This window comes from Quercus robur, chromosome 2 (assembly GCF_932294415.1).
Source record: "Quercus robur chromosome 2, dhQueRobu3.1, whole genome shotgun sequence".
NCBI lineage: Eukaryota > Viridiplantae > Streptophyta > Magnoliopsida > Fagales > Fagaceae > Quercus > Quercus robur.
Window position 1 is genome coordinate 20,166,419 of NC_065535.1, and position 27,866 is coordinate 20,194,284.

At 32.0% G+C, this 27,866-nt stretch overlaps 2 protein-coding genes across 3 annotated transcripts; both read left to right on the forward strand.

Moving 5' to 3' along the window:
- Window positions 1-3,352: 3,352 nt before the first annotated feature.
- On the forward strand, window positions 3,353-11,664 carry LOC126712810 (probable protein phosphatase 2C 60). Of its 2 annotated transcripts, none has more exons than XM_050412286.1 (12): window positions 3,353-3,500; window positions 3,683-3,761; window positions 4,384-4,506; window positions 5,751-5,814; window positions 6,907-7,015; window positions 7,586-7,739; window positions 8,399-8,524; window positions 8,841-8,964; window positions 9,301-9,377; window positions 9,589-9,641; window positions 10,698-10,752; window positions 11,153-11,664. In XM_050412286.1, exons 3-12 carry the CDS (start codon window positions 4,390-4,392, stop codon window positions 11,336-11,338), a joined length of 1,065 nt encoding a protein of 354 aa, XP_050268243.1. In that variant the 5' UTR covers window positions 3,353-3,500; window positions 3,683-3,761; window positions 4,384-4,389; the 3' UTR covers window positions 11,339-11,664. The 2 variants fall into 2 exon arrangements, with proteins under 2 accessions (XP_050268243.1, XP_050268242.1); XM_050412285.1 differs by having other exon boundaries at window positions 3,419-3,568.
- Window positions 11,665-16,039: 4,375 nt separating this feature from the next.
- Window positions 16,040-24,110, forward strand: LOC126695992 (uncharacterized). The gene is made up of 7 exons (XM_050392787.1): window positions 16,040-16,216; window positions 17,367-17,821; window positions 20,259-20,763; window positions 21,060-21,145; window positions 22,328-22,480; window positions 22,578-22,722; window positions 23,226-24,110. The coding sequence occupies exons 1-7, from the start codon at window positions 16,040-16,042 to the stop codon at window positions 24,045-24,047; spliced, it is 2,343 nt and encodes a 780-aa protein (XP_050248744.1). The 3' UTR covers window positions 24,048-24,110.
- Window positions 24,111-27,866: the final 3,756 nt, after the last annotated feature.

Sequence of the window (27,866 nt, forward strand, 5' to 3'; positions counted from 1 at the left end):
GACGGGTCTTTTATTACAATCACGTACAAATTAAGTTGGCACTAATTGCACAAAGCTTGATAAATTTGGAGCAGACAAGCTTACATTAATGAAAGATGAGTCATCCTTTTGTCACTTGGCACACGGATAAGGTTACATACTTAAGATGGGAGAGATGGTCCAATCCTTGAATTGCTTAATGTGGATTGAAATATCATTATCCAAGAAAGATGAGTCAAATCCTTGAATTGCTTAATGTGGATTGAAATAACATAATCCAATCAAATGTGTCTCAATACAGAGTTAATTATTAAACATGTTTGGTCTGGAATGCCCCAGACTCAGTTATCGGAGAAATGATACATGTTGATTGCAATTTGCTATCACTATCTTAATTACTTACACGTCGTTTTTATGTTGCTTGCTGCCGACACTGTGATCATATCACTATCAAGCGAGAAGTGAGTATCACCTAACTACGACATCTCCCATTGAAGAGCATGTCATACAAGCTCCTCACTCCTATCATATAATCTTAACGATCTTTCTTGAACTAGCAAAATCGTTTCTTTGTAGACTGAATGAGAATTGAATTCTTTGTTACAAACCGCTTCCATCGTACTAGCATTAATGTTTACTAGTATGTAATTTTATGCATATATACAAATATAATTAAAAATATTTGTAATTAATACACACATGTATATATAATATATATGTTTCTATCTAATTAGTAGCGGATGGTACATATTCATAGTATTACATAAAAGACTTATCAATCTAAGTTATTTTAGTTAAATGGCTCATAAAAGTAAAATTATTTAAATTCTCCATTCTTTTAATTATATATATAGAGTTGGATTTATGATTAGGTTTTTGATAGTTTATTTATATTGAACTTCTCATTTTTTATACTGAATTAACTCACGTAGTATAAAAACTAAAAATTTAGATGAGACACACAGCGCAAAATTAGATTCTAATTGAATTTTCTCTTCGTTAAGGAAAACATTAAAAAAAAAAAAAAGAGTTTGCCAAAAAAATTAAATACGGAGGTCCTTAGGCTGCGTGTTTTAAACGCGGCCATAGCCCCAGTCCCAAAAATGCGGCTACAGCTCAAAAAAATGCAGCTTCAGAACCTTTCTATGGCCCCGCGTTTAAAACGTGACTTTAAGTTTTCCTTCAGGCCGCGTTTTTAGAAAACGCGGCTTTAGTCTATCTTGGGCCACGTTTTTTATAGCCGCGGCCTAAAAAATGCGGCCCAAGGCCCCCGCATTTTGTAGTGTATATAGTCATCGTATTGTGATTGAGGCACAATATTGTACAAAATAAATCTAATAACACAATTTTATTAGAAAAATTGTTACTATAAATTAATATATTATGATTTATGCACTACACAAATCATAGGAATGATAAATTTATATAAAAATAATTATCACACCACTCACATTTATTTTATTTTTACTTGTTAAAACTTATACTAGTTAGAATATTCATATTTTATGAGCTAAAATAGCATTTCAACCCAAATATGTCTAATAAATATAAAAGAAAACCTACATTGGATTATCAATTTGTTGGCCAAAATGATATTTAGCTACTTTGCTTCTCCAAAAATTGGTAACATTGTATCTTAGCCAAACCATTTCTTTCTTTCTTTTCCTTTCATTGTACCTGATACTCTCTCTCTCTCTCTCTAACAAGATAGAGAAACATAGAGAATCATAGCGCATTCAAAGAATTAAAGCTTTGTCGCTAGGTTTTTGAGTTGGTATTTCAGTCTACTTGTGAGAGAGGGGTAGATCATAGATTACAATTTATTACGTGAATGGCGGATTTATATCTATTTGTGTGTTTCTATATATATATTTATTGGAATTTGTGTAGTGCATCTTTCATTTTTTATCGCATTTTATAATGATTTGCAATTGAAAAAAAAAGTAGGAAATAATATTTAAATAGAATAGAGAAATAAATTAATAGTTGGGTTTGTGGATTGATTAGGTTAAAAAAAAGAAAAAGAAAAAAAAGGAGCAATGCAATAGACTCGTTTTAATAGGTCCATTGCACTGGAGACATTGGACCCAAGCTGTCTCAGCCAAAAAAAAAAAAAAAAAAAAAAAAAAAAAAAAAAAAAAAAACTACTTAGCTCCAAATTTGCCTAAAATGTAGGCAAATATTTCCCACATGGATGTGAACGTTCTTACTTCTTGGAATTATAAACATGATAAGGTTCAAGTGATATCGTGCTAATGCAATGATAATGATATATATATTTTTGATAAAGATTAATGCTTCTAATTTAAATAGAGAGTGTGTTAATTTTTAGGAAAAACGTTTCTCGGGTGGTTTTTTTTTTTTTTTGTTTTTGAATTTTGTTGAATTACAATTTTAACCTCATTTTTATTTTTTAAGAATAAGGATTATCTAATTAGATTAGGGATACTTTTGACATTTTTTGAAGCCATAACTAACTTTCTAAATTCTCTTAATATATAGAGATTATAGAGATAAAAAGGGGACAAAAGAAATAGATAAGTCTATCTCTTCTTCTTTTTTCTTTTTTTTTTTTCTTTTTTCTTTTTCTCAAAAAAAGTCTCTCTTTTTTAAGGTAGAAACAGAGAAGTCTTGATAAAGAAAAAGTAAAAACATGGGGTGAGTGGAATATGGGAGAGATAGGAGAGTTAAAGATTTGGAATAATAGTGGTTTTTTAATAGTAGGAGTTTTTTATTTTTCAAAATAAAAAAGAGGAGATTTGGAAAAAAAAAAAAAAAAAACCATGAGATTAGAGTAAGGATAAAGGAAAAAAGAATAAAAAAAAGTAAAAACGCGGCGTGAGTGGAATGCGGAAGAGATACGAGAGTTGAGTTTGAAAAACCAAATGTAAAAGTGATTCTATTTGTAGGAAATTCGAGATATATTTTTACAAAAATGTCCTATTTAAACCTAACTCATAGGCTACAAAATTAAAGACCCCAAACAAGGAACTTTTCAATAATAATACAGATAAATGAAAACAATCTTATCAATTTGCAATATCACCGATTATTACGTGAGAGTGCACTGACAAAGGAAAAAACTGAAAGACAAAAGAGTCAAAAAAATTAACACGGGGGTTGGAAAAACTGGAGGTTTTTTACGCGGTTGATCATGTCACATCCGGGCCAGCCCAGTTCAAGCTTGGGAATTATTGAGCTTCTGCTGTCTCCGTAGTAAAGAGTAAGAGACAGAGTCTGACAATGAGAGAGTGTGTGTGTAATAAACTAATCTGATTATAAACAGTGATACGCAAAAGAGAGAAAAAAAAAATATTAAAAAAAACAACAACATTTTACTATTACTACTTCCAAAGAAAGTTAGACGAGGATGAAATTTTAGAGAGAGAAAAAGAAAGAAAAAGAGAGAGTGTGTGTAAGTGTTTGGAAAAAAACATTGGCCACACCACAACACATTACATTCACATTCAGCACAATAGTCCATCAACAGTCACTGGAATCTCCCAGACTTCAAATAAAAAGTCCCCTCTCTTTTCTCTCTCTCTCTCTGTGTCTATTTTTCTCTATTCAATTTGTTGTTTTTTGCCCTGTTGAGTTTCTCTCTCTCTTTCTCTTTCTCTTTCTCTTTCTTAAAAATATCTTCATGTGTGTCTCTTTGGTTCGTTCATTCTCTCACCCATTTCCTCAAATTTTCTTCTTATAGATTTCATTCATTCCGGGAGGGTTTTTGAGGCTTCTAATCTCCAACCCTTTACAGACAGCCCCAATCGGGCGTTTTGCGAGTAAGCCCACACCTCTACTTTTTTTTTTTTTTTTTTTTCCCCTGTTGTTGTGTTTCAATGGAGGTTTATAATTAATCTAGACACAAATTTGGCATCTGGGTCTTTCATATTTTATGCTTTGGTGTTGTTTTTTCATAATTAGATCTTGAATGAACTTTTGGGATTGCTTCAACCTTTTATTTAGATACAGATTTTTCTTTTTCTTTTTTTAAGTTTGTTTTGTGGGTCTTGAATGTCTAGGAGCCTTTTCAAATGATGGGTAATTCTTGTTTTGAACCTTAGATCGTTGCTAAATTGGTTTGCATGATGTGGGCATGTTGTAATGGTTTTTGATCTCACAAGTCAGGTTTGATCTATTAATAACTTAATCTTAATTCTTATATGTTTAATTTATTTTAATTACCAGAAAGTGACAAGCTGTTATTTAGCCTCTGTCTAGTGCAGATTCTTTCTGTATACAGTCTCAATTAGGATTCTGAATTTTGTTTGAACTTTTATTATATTATATTTTTAATTTTTACATTTTGTATATTCGGTGGGGGTGTTTTATTGGCATGCTTTTATTCCAATTTTTAACTAATAGTTACTTATCATAAACAGAAGCTATGGTTTATGGTTTCAGGTAAATATGGGTATATACCTCAGCACTCCCAAAACTGAAAAGTTCTCTGATGATGGTGAGAATGATAGGCTTAGGTATGGTTTATCATCAATGCAAGGTTGGCGCGCAACCATGGAAGATGCTGTGAGTAATTTAATGAAAGCTTTGCTCTTTCTAAATTACTACATAAATCCTGTTTTATTACAGATTAACTACTTCTTTCCTTGTTTCTATATCTGGTTTTATGTGATATAAGTGGAATTGGGTTAACTATAAAGTAATTGGGCATGAAAATATACTGCACTGTATTATCCACTGTTAATTGTAGTCTCCATTATCCAGGTGTGATAGAAAATATCAATACAATATCCATTATCTCCTCCTCTGTATATGTTTTTTCTCTTCTCAAATTTTGTTATCCCAAATTTGGGATCTGCCACATGATTGTCACTGAGAAAGGGGAGAGCAGGGGGTTGGGTATGGGGGATAGGGGGTCGGACGCATCCTCCTCATAAAAGTAAATGAGCCCCAAATGATAGAGGAAGCAAATGTACTCAAAAATTCCAAATTTGGAATTTTAAACATTTGTAAGATTAAGAGGGTAGATTTTTAGGATACGTTTGTGCCTTTTCTTTTGTTCATCTTTTTAACAAGCAAGACCAGTACCTGAAAATGGTGAATGTTTGAAGTTTTTGAAATGGGCTATGATTGAGAAAATTCTGGCATCTTTTTAATTATCATTTTCTGTTTTAAAATAATTTTGGTGACAAATTTTTTATGTGCATTATCTTTCATGAGGTAGTTGCAGCTGTAAAATTTGTACTTTTTCAACTAGGCTAATTGCTATACAATCTGTTTAGTTTTCATCCTGATTGCAGAGTAATGGACTCATTTGTTTTATATTTGGTAACATATTGCACATCAGCCTGAATCTTTCCCCTATACATGTTTCTTTACCTCTCCCAGATCCTGCAGAAGCGAGAGCCTTATGCATTGCATATGGCCATTTTAAGATGTCAAGTGTTGTCATGAGAAATTTGTGGTGTGCATGTCAGATACTTGGATTTACATTTCGATTGTGAGTGTGTTTGTTACGTGTGTATACACACACAGACACACCCATATTGTTTATGTATATTTTTGAGGGCTTTAAGTTTATTGGATGCAGTATACCTGTATCAGTAATGTTTTGTTGTTATTGCTTCATATCTGTTGATAATTTATGAGGTAGCTTCTATAGGAATACAGAAATAAATATTGATCTTTGTGACTTGTGATATTCACATTATCTGGACTTATTTGATTTATCTGTTGACTTAACTTTATTATTATTATTATTATAGATTTACCATTAACCTGTTGGTTAATATGATTATTATTTTTGTTAGCATGCTGCGTTCCCTGATCTTGATCCATCCACTTCATTCTTTGGTGTTTATGATGGCCATGGAGGTAAGAATTGGCAGGTTCAAGTACTTGAATCTATGATAGATGGCTGATTCTACTAATGTAATAGGGACTTGTATGTTTGGCATCATAGTCAATTTATCTTTGTGTTACTTTCCAGTTATTAGTTTTGCTGTTATTGGGAATAGTATAATTTGATTAATTAATCCACAAGTGGTTGATTACATTACAATTTGAAGGTGATTTCATCAGATCTGATCTGCCTTTCTTCAGTTTCCTTTTCGGAATTCTAAATTGTATTTTCTTAATTGGAGGATTGACTAAACTTTTGTTGTATGCATTAATCATGCAGATTGGTTGCTATGATGCAAATTTATGTATAATTTCAAACATAATATATTTGGTTTTTTGGTGCTATTCTCAACTGGTTGCTACTGGTTTCATTATGTGTGGTTAGTTATGGTTTGTTGTTTCTAGTTTCAATCTCAAAATCTTAGAACTGTGAAAAATTGAGCTCTTTTTTTTCTCTTTTTATCAACTTTGATTTAGCTTCAAATATATGTGCATGCTTTTGCTTTTCCAGTGAAGGGCAAGAAATTGTTTATTTAGCAGTTCATTTGTATGTAAGATTTCTTGCAGTATCCATCTTTAGGCTTTGTCCATTATAAATATATTTTCTGAAGCTGTTTGAGAGCTCATATCTGGGTCAGCAAAGCAAAGGAACTAACACTGCTAGTCTGTCTGTATGTAATTTATATAATCATTTTGAGTCTATAGGTGAAAATGAAAAGATGTGTGGTGCTTAGAATAGAGTCTCATCCCAGTGTCCAGAGCAGCAGGGCTTGATTCTACCAAATGGCATGGATTTTAGGTCGCCTCAAGGTTCAACACGTAATAAATATAATTCTTATATCTAGAAGGATGAAAGTCTTGTTTGTTGTGCTTCTCAAGATTATAGATTATTAGCCTTGAGGAAAACTGATGTTCCATGATTCAAGCTTTAGATTCTTGGGTGCTTGGGCATTTCTATTTGTTATGCTTTTATCCTTCCAATTTGCTTCCTGTTAGCAATTATCTTATCTTTGTGTAATAGTAATTAAGATAATTGTACTCATGTAAAATCCAATGGCATTTCAGGTAAGGTGGTTGCAAAGTTCTGTGCCAAGTATCTTCATCAACAGATGCTTAGGAATGAAGCATATTCAGCTGGAGACATAGGAACTTCTGTTCAGAAAGCATTTTTCAGGTTAAATAATTTAGTTTTTTGAATTTTAGGTTCCTTTTCATCATTTCCTGGTGATTATTGTTACATATATAATAATTGTCTATAGTGGTCATATAATCTGCTGTTGTGCTTCATAATGTCATACCCAAAACTGTGCTCCTGATTTTTTTATATAAGTAATTGGTTTTGCAAATGCATCATTAGAATTTTGGTAGCATAATATATATATATATATATATATTTAAATACTGTGCATGTATGCCTGCCTGCTTTTATGCGCACACCTGTGTATGTACTGTCAATGAGTCTCACAATCTCAGTTTGTGAACTCCTGACTTAAATAATTTAGACTCATCTCAGTTTTTGGATTTAACATCAGATAAGTGTAATTTTATGACTTGAATACCTAAATACTTTCTTGTATGTAATTAAGTTTGTGTGTGAGATATAGAATATAATAAGCTCATTATTTAAGCCCTTTACCAATGGCTTTCAACCTTTTTATGGGTTTATAGCTCCATTGTCATGCTGCTACCTTTGCACTCATGGTCTCATTTTGCGGTTCCAATTATTACTATTTGGGTTATGCAGAATGGATGAAATGATGCGTGGACAGAGGGGTTGGAGGGAGTTAGCTGTTTTGGGCGATAAAATAAACAAGTTTACTGGCATGATAGAAGGGTTGATTTGGTCTCCAAGGGGCAGTGATAGTAATGACCATGTTGATGAGTGGGCTTTTGAGGAGGTAGGTGCAAGAATCAAATAAATTATCAAAGTTACTGTCTTCTGCAGTCAGCATTGATCTGGTTGATCCATTTTTTGCTTTTATCTTATTCATATTTACATCACTCAGTAAATGGAGCTCATTCCCATTTCACATTTAGGTGTGACCTTCTGTATACATGCTCGACCTTTTTTATTTATTTTTAATGAAACTTAATTGTTGACCTCATTTCCATTTCGCATCTAGGTGTGACAAATTCTGTATACATGCTTGTGTGTATGCATACTACATGCACAAATGCTCTCATCTACAAACATATAATTGCTTATGTGGTACTCATGAGGTGAAATCGAATTTGTAATGCGATACATGATATTCCTGTATTACATCTATCAATTTGTTCATCATTTGATACATAGGGATGCAGAGTATTTCATTTGTTCTTTCATTTAATTTTGAGGATGAATTTTTTTTTTTTTGTTTTTTGGAAATTCTTAGTAGCAATCATCTTAATCATAAAAGTGCAGTCATCTTTGTAAATGAGTTTATAGGATATATGTATAAAAGACAGATGACGTATGGCGCCAATGTATAATGTGGTTCTTTTGGTGTACGGAATTTGAGAAAAAGTAATTAATTTGGCTATATCTTCTTTGTGTTTTAAACACACTTTTTACCAGGGGCCTCATTCTGATTTCGCTGGACCAACTTCTGGGAGCACGGCTTGTGTTGCCATTATTAGAAACTACCAACTTATTGTTGCAAATGCTGGTGATTCTCGTTGTGTGATATCTAGGAAGGGTCAGGTAATTTTATAATTTACAGGAATTCTTCAGCATGTTTGTTGCTGATTATTATAAAACATTATTATTAGCCATGGATGTTTAAAGACATCTTCTAATTTGAACTATAACAAGTATACAAAGATTATATCAAAATTATTAGACAATGATAATATGCTAAAAACTGGAGCAGATCCCAAAAAAAAGTAAATAAAATGAAAGAAGTTCTCTATTCAGAATTTTAATTCCTTGTTCTTATTATGGCTTCTGATTCTCTCTCTCTCTCTCTCTCTCTCTCTCTCTCTCTCTCTCACTGGGACCTGTGGCTTCTCTTTTTCAGGCATACAATCTGTCTAGGGATCACAAACCTGATCTTGAGGTTGAGAAGGATAGGATTTTAAAGGCCGGTGGTTTTATACATGCAGGACGAGTCAATGGCAGTTTAAATCTTGCTAGAGCTATAGGTATCTTATCAACATGCATGTGAAACTCTAAAAGCAAGCTTTTGAAACTTTAAGTCGATCTTTTGATATTTTGCTTTAAGCTGCTGGCCTGTGCTCATACCTTAAGCTGAAGTGAAAGTCTGAAACTTTTGGACGTGGTCTGTGGAGCTTCTTCAGTAGAGGCAGTTAGATACCACTAGTACAAGCCCAGTGCTATCTTTTCTTCAAATTGAATATACATGCATATATACGCACACATGTATATATATGTATGGGTCATAACATGTGTTTCTAGAGAGAGAGTGGGGGATGTGTTTTATGAAGTTTACAGACTGATGTAGTTTCCATTTACTGCAGGTGACATGGAATTCAAGCAGAATAAATATTTGCCTGCTGAAAAGCAAATTGTAACTGCCAATCCAGATATAAACACTGTATGTATATCCTGTCATAAGTTGATGACATTTTTAATTACATTTTGTGTTTTTCTTTGCAATATGGTCACTTTGGAGATCAAATCTCCAACATTTCTAGATGTTTTGCATTATTGCTTTAGCATCTCTCTTATTTTAATTTATTTTATTTTTCCCAAGATTGAAACTTCTTAAACATTGGTATTCAATTGATTATTATTTTTTTCTCAAGGTTGAGCTTTGTGATGATGATGATTTTATCGTGTTAGCATGTGATGGTATCTGGTAAGCATCTTATGGTTTCCCTTCCAGATTTGGTTTTGAAGTTTGTCAAATCTTTTAAGGAAGTTGGGCTCACTAAGCCAATGTATTTTATATGTGCTTCCAAATTATTAAGACGTTAGCTACTAATAATGAATTTAAGCTCCTCTTGTTTGAAACAGAACCTCATGAAATGGAATTTCATTTAATGAGGTGTATGTTATTGCAATTGTGATTTTGATATGCTAGATTTATGTCATTGTGGCTGTGTAAGTAGTTGGTACACACTCTTGTTGCATTATATTTGTTACACTAGAGGAAAACATGCATAGCTAGCCCAATGGAGACAAAATGTCAATCTAGGTATGACAGAAATTATTTTCTTCTCTCTATAGCTATATAATGAGAAATCATGGATATTATACAAGGTGGGTGGAGAGAGAGAGAGAGAGAGAGAGAGAGAGAGAGTCTTTGTGATTTTGGAAAGTTTTAAATTGTCGTCAAAAGAGTATTAACGTTTGATGATATTGTTATGACTTGTAAGGTTTCTTGAACCATAACTACCGTTGCCTTTGGCCAAAATTTATTCCAAGTATCAGACACCCAAAAAAAAAAATTTCTTTCTTTTGCTGAGAGACAAAGATTAATGTTGGTGGATTGTAGGTTGCATTTTACAAAATTCTACATTATAATTGAATCCCTCTTAGTGGATGTTTAGATGGGAGCAAAACATAATATAGGATACAATAAGGAAGAGAATTAAGCTAGGTGCATTATATCAATGTAGATTTTCAATATCTTTTACGAATAATGGTTGCTGGAAAATTTCTAATTCCATGCTATTGATTGACCGGTATTATAGTATATTAAAATTCTTTTTATTATCCTTAACTTAGTTTCCACCTTGCTCTAATTTTTAGTTCTCTTAGTGAGGCTTTTTTTTAAAAGAAAATCATTTATATATATATATATATATATATATATATATTGTATCTGTTGATTTTATTTTAATAACTTGGTTGCTTTCAGTTTATACAAATTTTAATTTATGATGTTTACTGTCCTGTTAATTCCTTACAGGGATTGCATGTCAAGCCAGCAACTGGTAGATTTTGTTCATGAACAACTACGCATGGTGAGTGCATAGGTCTCCTCTCTTTTTAAAAACTTGACAATGCAGTTTGATTAATATTCAGCAAGTCTTACCAAAAATAAATAAATAAATAGAGTGAGGGATAATGACCTATCAATGCATGAATGTTAAGCTAATACTGAGTTAAAAATTTGAGATCACAAATATTCGGTTTCAAAGAAATTGTGAGAAGAAACAGCAGTTCAGTTTTGTCTGTGCTTTGGTTATGGTAAGAATTTTAAGTACTGACCTGCCATTCAAGTGGTGCCTGAATAAAATGTTGCTCAACATCTGATTAAGGAATTCTATATATATATTTGGCTAGTTGATCCAATGGGACTATATATGCCTTACAATTGTAATATTTCGGCCTGTTTGACGCTGAAAACTGTAACTCATGCAGGAAAACAAGCTGTCTGTGGTGTGTGAGAGAGTACTTGATAGGTGTTTGGCACCATCAACAGCTGGTGGTGAGGGATGCGACAACATGACCATGGTCTTGGTGCAGTTCAAGAAACCCATTCAGTCCCCTCCATCTGTGGATGGGCAATCCTCACCGTCCAAAACAGCTGACCCTGAATCAAAGTAGCTGCAGCAGTCTATCCACATATCAGATCCTATACTGCATAACTCTCATTGGAAGAAGAAATTATGAGAATCCCCTACGTTCTTGATATTGAGTCCTTGGATCTGTAACTGTAGATGGCTCTGTAAGAAATTGGAAGGATCAAATATTAAGAGAATTCGTTTTTGGCTGTGTGTGTTTAGGTTTGAGAATTCAACAGTGTTTAGGTTTGAGAATTCAACAATATCACTACTTAAAATAACATGTACAGTTTATTAACAACCGCATCTCTGAACGGCATCTATGCATATATTTCAATGATGCTATACAAGCCAGCTGCTTATGATTCAGCTTGATATGAGCAAGGAAAAAATGGCATTACTAATGTGTGATTTTCTTTCCAGTTTATAGTCACACACACCTTTTAGTTCATCTCCCACTATGCACACCCAGTAGGAGAAAAATGGTTGAGGTTGCTTTGGCTGGACAATGCTAGTTGCACGCAATTGCAACTATACATGCATAGCTGCTGTGTACTCTAATTTTCTTTTGATAATTATTTCATGAATCGAGTATATGCATTCTTTCTATCATAGTGTGGATTTCACAATCGAATAGGATATACTCTCGTTTTCTTTTTTTTCTCCCATCTCACATGTGACAATGTTGCAAACACTCATCCTAAAAAGAAAAAGGAGAATGATTATCATTCAATTTGCAAGCTTCTACTTTTTTCAAGTAATTACTCATTTGGAAATTGCTTTTTATTTTTGCTGGGCTTTTTAACCGTCCAAAAGTTTGTTTTGTAACGGATCAAGAACTGGAGCAAGGGGTTAGATAATCTCTGTTAGGATAAATGTAGTAGAGCATCTTTAGTTTTTATCTTTTTAGGGGTTCTTATATTATGGTCAAAATGAAAATTTAGAGCTTTGAAAATTATAGATCCTATTTGATAAGATAGTAATATGGTTGTTTTTCTTTAGGAAAGCTAGGATGAATGTACAAGGAATATTAATATGGTTCTGAAATTGATTTGTGTCTTTATCAACAGGCAGAGCCAAGGTTTTCTCAAGCGGATGCAAACTCTTAACTAGATATATATATATATATATATATATATATATATACCTGGATTTGTATTTCTTTATATGAAAAAGAAAATTCTATTTCAAATCAATAACTCATTACAATTGATTTTGACAAGTCTCACATTCTAAACTATCTTCCAAGTCAACTTCAACTTGATGTCACTTTAAAAATAATTTCGTTGAGTATTGAGATTTCTAGTTTCTTATTCTATGTAAGCTTCCCTTGAGAAACATTTTTCCTTCTCACTTGTGTATTCTATTTCAAATCAATAACTCATTACAATTGATTTTGACAAGTTTCACGTTCTAAACTATCTTCCAAGTCAACTTCAACTTGATGTCACTTTAAAAATAATTTCTTTGAATATTGAGGTTTCTAATTTCTTATTTGATGTCAGCTTCCCTTGAGAAACCTCTTTCCTTCTCTTTTGTGTGTGCGCGTTTGTTTCTCACAAAAACAAAAACAAAAAAAAAAAAAAAAAAAAAAAAAAAAAAAAAAAAAGGGCTTCCCTTTTGAGAAATTTATTCATAACTTATTCAAAAATAAGAATTTAATAAATTTCAAATACTTCTCTATCTCTGGTTAGGTTAAATTGATAGGTATTATGTGGAAGGGGTTTGGGGACAACATTTGAATAACAAAGGATCACTTTTTGTTTGGGAGAAGGGAGGGACCACATATAAAGAAAGTACATTAGTATACCTACTATAAGTTCTAAAAATTATAATAAGTTCTAATTTTTTAAATATATTCTCATATATTTACAATACCGAATATGGACATGTTTCTTTTGGTTCATTTTTTTCTTCTTAAAATTGAGTTAAGAAGTGAGCATAAAAAAAAGGAAATAAAAAACCCTGTAAATAGCATAATTATGTTATTATATTTGGATAGTTTATCAAAAACCAATTGATTATTTAATATGACTAGTATATGTGTTTTTTTTTTTTTTTTTCAATTTTTGGTAGTATTTCAAGAAAAATAACAATAATATTATTTATTGTCTAATGTAATAATAATTTTAAAATGATTTGGTTTTTGCTTATATAAAATCAAATATATATACATATATAGTACGCAGTACATACATACATATATTTTGTTTTATGAAATTAAGATTCAAAATCTAATTAATTTTTTAATAATAAAATTTAAGGAAAGAAATTCAAGATTAATATATATATAAAAAAAAATATAATTTTGATGTTTAATATAAAAATAAAATTAAAAAATATTGATTTTAATCATTTATGTTATATATATTAAATTAATAACAATCTTTGACACAGTAAACAATCATATTTGTAAATGTTTAATAGGTATTTTAAAGCATTTCGTATAATTATAATATGGTATATGTATAATAAATATTTTAATATTTTTAATTACATCAATTGCGTATTTTTCAAAATATTTTTATTTTGGATTAAATAAGAAAAGACATCCCATATTAGTGTTGAAAGCGCTCCCCCGAAGAAGTCATGCTTGGCTATGGGACTACATCCCTAATGAAGGAAGCATTGTATCCTTTGGAAAGGTTAGGACTCACGATGATACTTGAAGATATTATTCTAATTTTGAAAGTTTTCATTCATTTCTTTTGTTAGTATTTCTTTGCGATGTATTAGAGGTCGCATAAGTGAAAAAGAAGGCATTATGCCATTTTTTCTTTTCCCATATAACGTGATTATGAACAAATAAAGTCTATTGTCGATTTCTCTGGAAAAAAAATTATTAAATCACTTATCAAAAAAGAAAAAGAAAAATAACATTACATTGAGATGATTTTGATATGGTTGGAAAAGTTAATTTGAACCTACTTTAGAATAGGTTGTGATTTGTGAATTATGATATGCAATGACATGATAAAAGAGATGTTACTACTAATAATAGGTACTAGGGATTCAAGTAATTATTAAATTATAAGGTTAAATCTTGTTGCACACTCTTTATTGTACACTCCCGTGAAATCGTGTTTTAAAAATACAAAACAATATCGTGTGTAATCATCATCGCTCCAATTATAATAGTGTCTTTTTCTCACCCATCTACCTAAAAAAACTAACTTTTTGAATATTAGTTGAAGATTACAAAACTAAGGAGTGACATGTTAAGATTTCAAATTTGAAAGTTGGTGGAGTATAGGAGCTGAAAAGAATACTATTAACATTTACATTCGGGTATCTAAAAAATACATATTTTACACTCTAAAATACTACTTTAATTATCTATTTTACCAACGCATTTAACAATTCTCCCAACATCTCATTTCTTATTTTTATATATAATCCAATAAAATAATATAAACTACACAATAAAATAATATAAACTACTCTTCTCTCTCTTCCCTTTCTTCCTCTCTGTCTCTGTCTCTCTCCACTGCCAAGTGACCAACCAACCACCACCAAATCACCACCACCACTAAACCATCAAACTAGCCATCCAAATCGCAAATCAATTCAAACCCAATGCAACTACTGAAACAATACTAACCACCAAAAAAGCACCAACGAAACTCTAAAACTAACCCTAGATAATTATACATTATTATTACAATTTTTTTAATTTTTAGAGAGAACAAATTACGTTCAACAAATTTTAGAGAACAAATTATACATTATTATATTTCAATTAGAAAATAATTATTTATTCCCATGCATATTAAAACCAACGGCACTTTACCACTACATTACATATGCCAGTAGTTTTTTTCAATGAAAATCTTTTCTTTCACAATATCATAATTACAAAATGCTTAATTAGGAAATATCAACATATAATTTATAGCATTTGAGAAAGAAACTAAAAAGTCAAAAATTGATTTCATCAATTCACTTAAAGAGCATTTATTAAATTTTAATATTTTTATCAAAATAATCCAACAAAAATAAATAGTGTAGTTGTTATATGATTGTGTGTGATGATTGAATGACGAGCAAAAGCATAAAAGAGAGAATTTCTAATGAGAAAACCTTTAAGTGCTGCATACTTGTGTTATAAAGAATCCAAAGTTTATATACTATGAGAATATTTTATTAACACTAGACTAACCAAACTAATTTAAGATCTCATCCCCACAAAAAAAAAAAAAAAAAAAAAAAAAAAAAAAAAAAAACCTAATTTAAGATCAAGTTGCTTGTTCTACAAGTAAGCGACCTACACTGAGTTTCCAGCGTAACCAAGGCCGATTACTTCTCTCTCTGAAACCTAAATTTGGAGCACACACAAACTCTGTGCAGCGTAGTTTCCATGGAGTTCAATTACAGAGCAATGGACAAAAGAGCCTCCACTCACATCCCTTCTTCCTCTTCAACCACTCAGCCTCGTCGGCCTCTTCCATTCAATGCCAACGATGCCCTATTAACCGCAAACATGGCTTTAAACAACAACAACGACATAGCATTGGCTCGGCAGCGCCTCCAGTTGGAAGAACAGGAGATGAGGAGAGCAGAGATGATAATGATGATAGATCAGAGAGAGAGGCAGAGACTGATAAAGATGATGAACGATCTGAGAGAGAGGCAGAGAAAGATGACAATGATGATGAAGCAGAGAGAGAGGGAGATATCTTATATAAAACAACTCCAGAACTCATCGGAAGTTGGCTTTTTTGACAAGTTCTACAACTGCATGGGCATGGCCAAGAACAAGTTCCTCCCTTCCTTGACGGTGAATCAGCAGCAGCTGCAGCAGCAGCAACACCGCAGCCCTACCATGCTCTCGGGTAATGTGGCGGCGCTTCAGATACGGACTACTCGGCCCGTTATTCAGCCTTTGTCTGAGGATATAAAGGAATCAGTTGTAGAGGATAAGGTGAGTGAATGTCTCAACTTCTATGTTGTTATTATCAATTACTTTATGCTTTCACAACTATTATGCCACTTTTAAACAACTTAATAAATCTGTTTATTTTTTATTTTTGTAATTGTTTAAGTGTACTGTTTTGTCATACTCGGTAGTTAATAACTTATATTATAATAAAGCATCTGTCTTTATTAGGGCTTAGGAGTTGTATGCTATAATATTATTTTTAATAATTTGATAGTTATATGAGAGGGGGGATTTGAACCCTGGATGGCTCTCTTAGAAACACCAAGAGAGATGCTGTGTACTGTGATCCATCAGTTTTGTGAAGCTTAGGAGTAATTGTTCATTATTTAGGAAGAAATGCTTACTCTTCTCACAAATTAATCATGGACTTATCATTCATGTGAAAGGAGGAAGCTTTGCTGGCAAAATATTGAATTTTTTTTGAAGCTGAGGATGATGGTTAGGAAAAGCTAGAGTATTGATTGCCACATATGGGAAAGTTGGAGATTAATGTTGGATGGAATTTGCTATCACATATGGGAACATGATGAAGCATGTGCTACTTAGTCAACACTACTACTGAAAATATATCAGATTAAAATTTTAAAATTTAGTCTCTTTTTGAAAAGTAAAAGAAAGAAGATTTTTTCTATATATCTCATATATTTTTAGAAGTGGTATTGGCTAAAAGGGTTTCAGGATGTTTCCAGGTGGTCCTTAGTTTTAAAGAATATGCGGAGATCATTGATGAGGTTTTGGTTTATAATGTTGCTCATCTCTGTTCTTGAATGATTTATAAGCCTTAGTAATCAAGCAAGGCAAGACCATGAAGCTATATGAGGATAAGTCCTCTTAGTTGGAGAAAGCTAAGATTACCAAATTCATCAATAATTCTTTGATTCTTTTCTTTCATAGAGATCTTAATATTGTTTTCTAAATTGCCTCATTCTGTTTACTCTCTTGCTTTGGATGCCAAGAGAGAACGTTATCTTTGGCTGACAGTGAAAGCACCCTTGAAACTGAAATTGGGAAATTTTCCTAAAAAATTGAGTATGTCCATATTGAAATTTTTACTTGTGTTGATTTTGTTATGGATCATGCAAACTTGACAGTCTAATTTTAACAATTTGCTGCCATGTTCAAAAAATGGAAGGTTATGCAGACAAAGTGTGTTGACTTTGATGTTTCTGAAAAGAGGAAAGCTGAAACACCAGTGGTTGCAGATGGTAATGACCCTAATGAGGCCACTTCACTAAATACTGGTAAGAAAAGACGAATTGAATGGAGCTGCTCTCTGTGTCAAGTAATAAACACAAGCAAACAAAACCTGGACCGACACCTGAAAGGGAAGAAACACAAGGACAGGGTGGAATTGTCAAATGCTAGTAAGTCATCATCACTAGAGGAGGAGAGTGACAATGATGAAGGGAAGGCCGAGGAGGCATTGTTAAATGCCAGTGAGACACCCGAAGACAGTAACAATGATGAATTCCCAGTAGATGGAAGTCACAAGCATCACAAATTCTGGTGCCAGATGTGTAGGGTTGGGACTACTACTGAAGCTTTGATGAAAGAACATTGCAATGGAAACGAACACATGAATTTACAGCGAAAATAAGGAGGGGCCATCATTGCCTTATCCACGATATCAGAGGATGTCCAAGAAGTTGAAGACACAGCTGCCAAAAACTGATTAATATGAATAAAAACTTGGTAACTTAAATGTATTGATATGGGAGTTGATTTGGAGATCAGGAGTTTGTCGTATGTGGAATCCCACATTAATAAGGAGATGGATTACTTTATTATAAATTAGTGATATGTATTGAAAAAGAAATTGGGTTAGATATGTGCACAATAAATATCTAGATAATTCATTAAAACATGTACCTTCACCTCATCAAGATAATGTTCAATTATTAATCTTAAAACTCCCACTAAATCAAATTAAATGGACCTTATTAATTAGATTAACTTGTGTAATCAAATTCATGAGGCACTTTAACCCATAAGTAGACTCATTCAAAATCATTTGTAACATAACAACAGCAGCAAAAATAACACAATACCATAAAGCATTCGGATGCACAAAAATAGAGGTTCTTGGCAAAGAAGGGTGTTCTCCTTAAAGAGAACGAGTGTCGCGCCTCACTTTAAATAAAAATTGTGTAATTTGTGGTATAATTGTGTAATTTCTCCCAAACAAATATTATCCCATATTTTTAATTTAGTTTCTCTTGTACTATTTCTAATTTTTCTTGTATTTACCCCCACAGATAGGACTTCCTTGCATCTCACATGTGACTACTTTGCAAATACGCATCTTAATCATTCAATTTGCAAGCTTCTACATTTTCACGTAATTACTCTTTTATAAATTGCTTATCTGATGAGTTATATGTTTTTCCTTAGAAAAGCTTAGGATGAATGTACAAAGAATATTCATATGATTGAAATTGATTTGTCTCTGTCATTAGGCAGAGCCAAGATTTTCTCGAGTGGATGCAATCTTTAACTAGAAAAATATTTAAATACGGGAATTTTATATTTTTTTATATGAAAAAAAAAAAAAATTCTATTTCAAATCAAGAACTCATTACAATTGTTTTTGACAAGTTTTCCTTTAACCTTTAACAAAGGAAGAAGTTGGTAAAGGGTCAGATCCTCTTTCCATAATCTTCCTTCTTCCGGCTTCTCTAACTCGCCATATCTGTGGCTGTTGGCGGTAGTTTTCAGGTGGATGGGTTTAGAACTTGATTCGGGAGTAGTTGATACCAGTTATTTTGATTTTAGAACTTGGCTAAAACGGTGTAGATTAGGATTGGTGTTTTGTGTTTTAACATTGGGCAAAACGGTACCGTTTGGATTGTGCCAAGTTTGCTCTTGGTCTTCACTAAAATAGTACGGTTTGGGGTTGATTTAGCAAAAATAAAACATGTTAGCATGCACATGTGTCACTTAACAGTAAAAATTAACTGTGGAAGGTGAATTGTTAACAAAACCAAACTTTAGGATATAAAATCAAATTTCTGAAACATTAGGATGTAAAATCCAAACAACTCAAAACTTTAAAAGTGTAATTTATAATTTACCATATTCTAAACTATTTCCCTAGTCAACTTCAACTTGATGTCGCTTTAAATAATTTTGAAGTATTGAGGTTACTAATTTCTTGGATAAGTGGTGTTTACTCTGATGCCAGTTTTCTTTTGAAAATTTTTTATTCATAACTCATTGAAATCTAATAATTTAATTAATTTATTAGCAAAAACCCAAATGAGTTTAATTAATTTACTAGTCTCTAACTCTTTATTAGCAAAAGCCCAAACGAGTAAAGCCAAAGTCCAACGGTCAAACCCACCACATTTATTTCTTAACTTTTTTTTTTTTTTTTTTTTTGGTTATTAAGTAATGGCAAAAGTTGTGCTCTTTTCCAAATGCTCTCTCGCGTCTTATTTTTTTATTTTTTATTTTTATTTTCAGGTGTTATTGTTTCGTGCCGATACACTCATTTCGCCCAGCATGCCGAAATTTCGGCCGGAACCAAATCTTCCCTCCATCTACCTTCCTATCTGAAAGGTTTTTGAAAGTGAATCATGTGAAGGGTGTGTGTCCAAGGTCAAAGATTACAAAACTGAAGAGTGACGTGTTAAAGATATCAAAGTTGAGAGAGTCGGTGGAGTATTGTGCAGTTGTAGGAGACTAGGATTATTACTACTAATAGGAAAAGGAGTATAGCTTTGTATCTGTCTCAAACAAAGAAACCAGAACAGAGTCCCAAATCGAATCAGAGAAGGACATCAATAAATCTCTCTCGACTGACAATAAATACTATAGAATCATAGAAGTAGTAACAAGTACTTATACACACAAAACTTAAATTTTCACTTCAAAATTTTCTCAGAGGCAGAGCCCAAAAAAAAAAAAAAAGCACACACTTGTTTATTGTTTCAGCATAAGCAGTGCCGAAAATATTTCTCTTCTTTGAAACCCTAAATTTATATCAGTCAAAAACTTTGGGTTGTGTAGTGTAGATGGAGTTCAGGTACAGAGCAATCGATGAAAGAGCCCCCAATACTCAGATTCCTCCTTCTTCTTCTTCTTCAACCACTCTGCCTCTGCCTCTGTCTCGTCCTTTGCAACACCTTACTGCTCTCAATGGCAGTGTCAATGATACCCTAATGACCCAAAACGCTCTGTCTCTGACTCTGAACAATAACAACGACATAGCTTTGGCTCGGCGGCGACTCGAGCTCAAAGCAGAGGTGGAGAGACAGATGATGGTAGAGATGGAACAGAGCAAGATGTCTTTGCTGAGTCAACACCAGTATTCTTCATCACCATTTGGATTTTCCCAAGATTTTTACAACAATTACATGGGCATGAATCCCTTCTTAATGATGAATCATCAGCAGCAGCTTCAGCTGCAGCACCACCGCAGCAGCCCTGCCGAGGTCTTTGGTAATGTGGAGGCGATTCAGCAGCTGACGACTCCGCCCATTACTCAGTCTTTGTCTGAGGATATAAAGGAACCAGTAGTGGAGGACACGGTAAGTGTTTCAACTTTCATGTTGTTGCTTTCAATTACTTGCTCTGTTTTCTTGTTAATAAATTTGTTTTTTAATAATGTTTTTGGGATCTTGCTTTGTCAGTATTATAAAGGGTCTGTCTTTGTTATGAGTTTGGAGTTTTATATTGATACTATTGATATTATATGTAACACGTGCCTGATTGGGTGAAGTTTACCAAGGAGCATTGCTTCCAGATTATTGAATATTTTTTTGAAGCTTAGGACGATGATCTGGAAAATATGTAGTAAATTAATGATTTTTTGTTTTACTTAAAGCTTGATTTGAGATGCAAGGGTGCTTTTGCTTTCATTGAAGAAAGCTCTTCTTTACTGGCAATCAAAGCTTGGGGTAATAAAGGAATGTAAGAGTTAGAGATTAATGTTGGATGGAATTTGTTAGCATATATGGTGAACATAATGAAGCATATGTTACTTAGCCAATTTTACTATTTTTTTTTAAAAAAATCTAAAGAAAAAGGAACTTTTGTAAATTAAATCAGAGATATATTCAGAAGTAATCTCATACATTTTTGGGTAAAAGGGTTCATCATTATGTTTCCAGGTAGTCCTTAGTTTTGAAAGATATTTGGAGATCATCACTGAGGTTTTGGTTTGTAATGTTGTCTCTTCTATGTTCTTGAATGATTGTTAGGCCTTGCAATTGCCCTAGAAAAAAGCCATGTTAATCAATAGAAAGCATGTATGGCTATATAATAGAGTTTAAATATAACAGTATTCTTATACCTCACCCAAAAAAAAAAAAAAAAAAAATCTCTCGCTTTATCCCTTGAATTCAGTTTGTTGTACCTCACAGTTTCATGTGACAGTCTTTTTCAATCAAATAGAAGTTTCACGATATGAGAGCCATGACTAAAAAGAAGTTCAAGCACTGTATCATTCAGTATATGCTAGTTTTGTGAATTTGACTTTAAAGTTTAAACCCTTTTTTTGATATAACAAAAATAAATAAATAACGCATAATCTTGCCAGAGACCAGTGGCAATATTGGTGGTTTATCATGCTAAAATTGTCATTAATATTTTATGTTTCTGTAAGTTTTTGCTTTTTGGTTGTGGCAATATGTAATTTTTATTGCCAAGGGTTCAAGTTAGTCATACAAAAGTAGAAGAATTAGTGATATGAAAATTTCCACTGTTGCCTATTCTCTCTGATAGTTGTATATTATTTTTGGTGTGGTTGGTTATAAGGTCAATCCGATAGTGTTGGTTTGTCAAATTGAAATTGTCTTTAGTATCTTATTTTTGTGCTAGTTTTTCATATGAAAAATAAGTCAGTTTTGCTTGTCATGTTCAAAATTCTTGCATGAAAATAATTGCCAATGATCATTTTGGTGTAGTAAATCACCCTTATTATCTTCTCTTTTTTATATGTTGTCTACTTCAAAATAGATTTTATTGCAATGCTCTTTTTGGACATATCAATTAGGGTCAGTTAGGCTTATGAGCTATTGATTTTAGCTTATTTGTTATTAGAGCTCAAACTTGATAATTTTGTCTTATGGGTAAGCCATATTGTGGTCCTAGCCAACCTCTTGATGAGGTTTGGGTTCTTAGGAACTCTCCTGTGCTGCCACCACCTCCTCCACTCAACACTGCTGCCGCTGCTACCACCACCACAACTACCACTCCCTCCCTCACTCCTCCCGCTTGTCGTTTTAGTTGTCTAAAATGCTCAAGGTAGCATATGATATTGACAATAAACTCATAGCTTGTTGTCTATGGGTTGGCCTATACCTTTCTCCTTCTATTTTATAATGATATTACCTGTGATCAGGTGCTTACAAAAAGAAAATGAAGAGCTTCCTACCAAATCAAGTGAAAGTTCATACTTCTTTAGCTTGACATTTTTATTGGATTTAGTTCCTAGGCTTGAGATTCACTTGCCAGGATTTTATTATGGATTGGGTAGCCTTCATATGGTTGTTCTGTTTACTTGCTGTGGTGGAAAATATGGGTAAAACTTGATTAAATAAATGCTGTGTAGGTGTCTATCTTATGTTTGCGTGTTTTAGCCCTCTAAATTCTACAATCAACATTCTAAACCTATTTCAAGATTAATTTATAGTTTTTCTTATGGTCGAAATTAATTGCTTAATGAGAACTATCTACTCTAAACTAGGGAGCATTTTATGCGTGCTCCCTAAACTACAACAGTTCTACAATGTCCTAATTTTAGATTTAGTTGCCTACTAATCTCTGATCATTTGGACAGTGGATTGACATTGTGAATTAATGTAAAATTAGGAGGGTGTTGATTAAATAGTAGGGTGATAGCTGCAATTGATCCTTTTTATTTTCCACTTAATATTGCATTAAGGAATATGTCCATAATGGAATTTCTACTTATGTTGAATTTGTAATGGATCATGTAACTTGATAGTCTAATTTTAGCAATTTCATGCCATGTTCAACAAAATGACAGGTTATGCAGACAAAGAATGTCAACTTTGTGGAAAAGAGGAAAGCTGAAACACCAGTGGTGGCAGATGGTAATGACTCTAATGAGGCCCCTTCACATAGTGCTGTTAAGAAAAGTCGAATCGAATGGAGCTGCGATCTCTGTCAAGTAATAACCACAAGCCAACAAACCCTGGAGGATCACCTGAAAGGGAAGAAACACAAGAACAAGGTGGCATCATTGAATGCTAATAAGTTACCAAAGGATGAGAGTACTAATGATGATGAAGGTAAGAAACACAAGAACAAGGTGGCATCATTGAATGCTAATAAGAGACCAGAGGATGAGAGTGCTAATGATGAGGAAGTTAAGAAAAACAAATTCTGGTGCCAAGTGTGCAGGTTAAGGACTAACAGTGAAGCTATGCTGAAAAGTCATTGCATTGGGAAGAAACACCAGGCCAAGGAGGCATTGTTAAATGCCAGTAAGACAATAGAGGAGAGTAATGGTGATGAAGAGAAGAAACACGAGGACAAGTTGGCATTAGTAAATGGTGGCAAGATACTAGAGGAGGAGGAGAGTAACAATGAAGGGAAGGCCAATTTGGCATTGTTAAGTCCAAGCAAGACTTCAGATGAGAGTGACGATGAAAGCCAGAAGCATCACTTCTGGTGCCAAATGTGCAAGGTCGGCACTACCAGTGAAGCTTTGATGACAGAGCATCGTCATGGGAATGAACATATGAACTTGCTGCGAAAAAAAAGAGGGGCTATCATTGTCATATCCATGATGCCAGAGGATGTCCAAGAAGTTCAAAAAACAGCTGCCAAAAACTTATTCAAATAGAGAACATACTGGATTATCAAAAAAAAAAAAAAAAAAATTAGAGAACGTACTCATGAAAATACAGAAGTGGGAGATGAACACAGATTGCAGAAGATTCTATTTCTTTTAGTTAGCCTTTTTTTTTTTTTTTTTTTTTTTTTCAATGAAAATATAACTTGCATTTCTTTATTTTTCACATTTGTCCTTGGTCGTTGGAAGGTGGGTTAGTGTTGGGCAGGGGAATAGAAACCTCTATGTATATTTTTATCTTCTGCAATCCTAAAGCTCATATTTATGCCTTTTTTGTTGGGCGGGCAGTCGTATTTTTTGGTTAAAAACTACTGAAGTATTAGCAAAACTAAATTGAGAATATATAGTGTTAGCTAGGCCTGGGGAACACAAACCTTATGCATATTTTTATCTTGTATTTAAATTAGGTATTATTGTGTTCAGTTTGAATTACACCTACATTAAAAAGAAAGTTATTGGTCTTGACATGATAGTAAATAACAATCATCTTAGAGGCAGAAATTATAGATTCAAATTCTATTATGTTTGTATTGACACTTTTATTATATATATATATATATATACACACATATATTTATTTATTTATTTATTTTAGAATCCATTAAGGACACATTTGGTATGTAGAAACAGTTTCATGAATCAAATTGTAATCATTATTCAGATGTTTTTTTATTATAGAGAATATCTATTATCAAAAAGGAGGAATAACTATTCCTTACTAAAATTATCATAATAGCTGAAAAAACATAGTTGATTGCTACTACTTAAAATCTTTTGCCTATGTACAAATGTAAGATTAATTTCAATAAAAGTAAACAAATTAGTTAGAAAAACTATTGATAAGTAGAAGTTTAATTAATTTTATTATGTGTGAAATTTAATATATAAAAAATAATAAATAAAAAAAAACAAAACAAAACAAAAGCAAAAGCATTTTTTAATGTATTAATTTAAATTTCAAATATGTATTAACTTTTTTTTTATCAAACATGTATTTTTTTTAATAAAAAAAAAATCAAGTTTGTTTTATGTATCATTATTTTATTCAAGTAAGAGAATTTATTAGTTATTAGAATTTAATATTTAAGAAGGTTTTTTCAAATAATTTTCTATTTTTAACATTTATGGAGATACCAATTTTAAACAAAAGACAATGATATAATTATCTAATATACATAATTGAATGTTCAAGGAGATCCACAGTGTGAGTTCCAGTTAGCTTAACTGGTAAAGTGTCTATTTATCTGATGGTTGAATAAGAGATCTAGAATTCAATCTCCGCCTACACCAAAAACCAATCTGTGAAATATAGCTTTAAGGTTCTAGTTTTGTGATATCATCAAACAGATGCATAAGAGTAGTTATTCATTATAACTTCTTGTATTCATTATAGTATTTATTTTCATTCCCAAAAAATCTTATATTAGTGTCAAGCTTTTCTCAAGTATTATTTGCACTCAAGCAAAAGAATTCTCCTCTCATCTTACCTTCTCTATCATTATCTACAACAAAATCTAGTTTTTATTATTGATCTTTGTAACCATTAATACCAAGATCTTGTAAAGCAACACTATATAGTATGCTTTTTTTGTGTGTAAATATAACAACTTATAATTCTAATATTTACATTTTTTTTTAATTATATTTTGATCATGTATTTGCCTATATTCGACTAAATTGAAAAAATCTATACCATATTTATAACTTATATAAGAGAATACAATTTTTTGGTATCCACGTTTTAAATGGGCAAAATATGAAATATCCTCACACATTAATCACAAAACCAACTTATGAGTTATAGTGCATGTGTGTGGGTTCCAGTTATCTCAACTGATAAAGTCTCTTATGGTTGTATTAGAGATCTGGAGTTTAATCATCGCCTACACCAAAAACTGATTGGTGTCTCGGTCCATCTCATTGTTATGTGTTATTTGTAATTTTGTATGTTTATTGTGTACCATTTTGTCGGCGATTAATTAATTTCATTTTGATTCTCAAATTAAATATATATAATAAAAAAAATCATTTTAGTTGAATAAATATATTCAATGACCAATGACCAGTCAAGATTTTGGTCCATTGCTGGTAAGAGTAAAAGACAAAATTGAAAATAGAGTTGAAAATAAAATTAGTTCAAAACATGTTAATTTAATGTAAATAATACATAAATAAAAAGTTTTAAAAAATAATTAATCATCACAAAATAAATATAATGGTAATTTTATTATATTTTTTCATGTCTTTAATCTATATTAACAAAAATTATCACAATATATTTATCAATAGAATAACTTTAAAAAAGAAATCTAAATAAAGAAAAAAAATTGACAGCTTAAGAGTTAATTGAGAAAATAAATGAATGTAGAAGTATAAAAAATTTGACAACATACACAAAAATTTTCAAGAAATTTTATATGTACTTTGATTTATTTTAAGAGTTTTTGCAATACCTAATCTTTCATATTTCTACCCTAAGTCCATAGCTTTCATTTATAATTATTAAAATAAATGTATGATAGAAAACTCCAAAAGATTGTTGCTGTAAAAACATAATTTTTTATAAAATAAATAAAAGAAAAAAGATACATTTCTTAACAATCAACCGGTCATTCATATTGCAAACCACTTTGTTTTGTTTGTGAGCCTATAGCTCACCATACACTTATAATTCTCCTAAGAGTATCTCCAACAGCAAATGTAAAACCAAAATTTTCTCTACAATAAAGAGTGAAACCAAAAAATAGGTCTCCAATGGTTTCTCTAAATATCAAAAAAAAAAAAATTTGCGCATGAATAGTATAGCTCACCAAGTTTGATGAGCTATTGTTCATTAGCAATTGAATTTTTTTATTAAAAAATTCTAGCAGGTAGTTTTATATCAATTCTTTCTTTTTCTTGTTGGTTAAAAAAAAGATGAAGAAATAATATTTAAATGAGATAGAGAAAGGATAGAGAGTCTATTGAAAAGTATATTTAAAAAAGTAAGTAGGTAAAAGATAAATGTAATTGTTTACTTTTCAAACAGTACAAAAATTTAAAGAATTTGCCAGAAATGGTCAAGCGAGTCTAGCTTCAATCCACAGGTAAGGTCTTGCAAATAATTAAGCCAAAAAAGTAAAAATCACTTTTCTTCTCTTTTTTTATTAATTTAAATGCATGTCATGCTTCATGAACATTTATGTCAGTTTAGCCAAAATTTTCGCTCAATAGAATAAGAATCTATTTTTTGTATTTTATCAAACAACCTTTCAAAACACTATACATCTAACTCTTTATTTCTCTCTCTTTTATTCAAATATTATTTTTCTTAGTTTTTTTTTTTAATTTTTAAAATTATTCGTTTTTCTTTCTTCACACCCAACAATCCACATCCAAATCTCTCTTCCTCCATTGTTTAAGAAACAACCCACATCCAAATCTTCACACACAACAACTCATATCCAAATCTCGTCGCAGATATTTTCTTTAAAGGGAAGCTCGTGTCTTTTAGTTACAAAGAGATCCTTGTCATAAGTTCTCTCTGAGAGAGAGAGAGAGAGAGAGAGGAGCATCATAGCAAAATGACATTTTGGCGAATGGATTGATTCAAATGTGGGTGATTTTGGGGGTTTATTAGGCACATTTTAATTATGATGATGTTTTGGCTAAACCAATGTGGATCCTCTATTGGAATTTCTAATGACCAATACATATAAAAGCCTCAAAATATAGCAGGGTGTTTTGGTACCTTTAACTCCTTATGTTAGTTGTTAGTGACCACTCCAAGCCATGTAAAGTCCTTTCCTTGGCTACAACTGCAACTCAAGA

What these genes read in the sequence shown, in the direction of transcription:
- LOC126695992 (XM_050392787.1), top strand. Translation starts at nt 16,040, where the DNA reads ATGGCCAAGAACAAGTTCCTCCCTTCCTTGACGGTGAATCAGCAGCAG. An exon ending in AATCAGTTGTAGAGGATAAG is followed by an intron (nt 16,217 to 17,366) that starts GTGAGTGAATGT and finishes AAAAAATGGAAG; the next exon opens with GTTATGCAGACAAAGTGTGT. An exon ending in GCTTGGGGTAATAAAGGAAT is followed by an intron (nt 21,146 to 22,327) that starts GTAAGAGTTAGA and finishes TTGTGGTCCTAG; the next exon opens with CCAACCTCTTGATGAGGTTT.
- LOC126712810 (XM_050412286.1), top strand. Translation starts at nt 4,390, where the DNA reads ATGGGTATATACCTCAGCACTCCCAAAACTGAAAAGTTCTCTGATGAT. An exon ending in TGATATCTAGGAAGGGTCAG is followed by an intron (nt 8,525 to 8,840) that starts GTAATTTTATAA and finishes TCTCTTTTTCAG; the next exon opens with GCATACAATCTGTCTAGGGA. An exon ending in CCAATCCAGATATAAACACT is followed by an intron (nt 9,378 to 9,588) that starts GTATGTATATCC and finishes TTTTTTCTCAAG; the next exon opens with GTTGAGCTTTGTGATGATGA.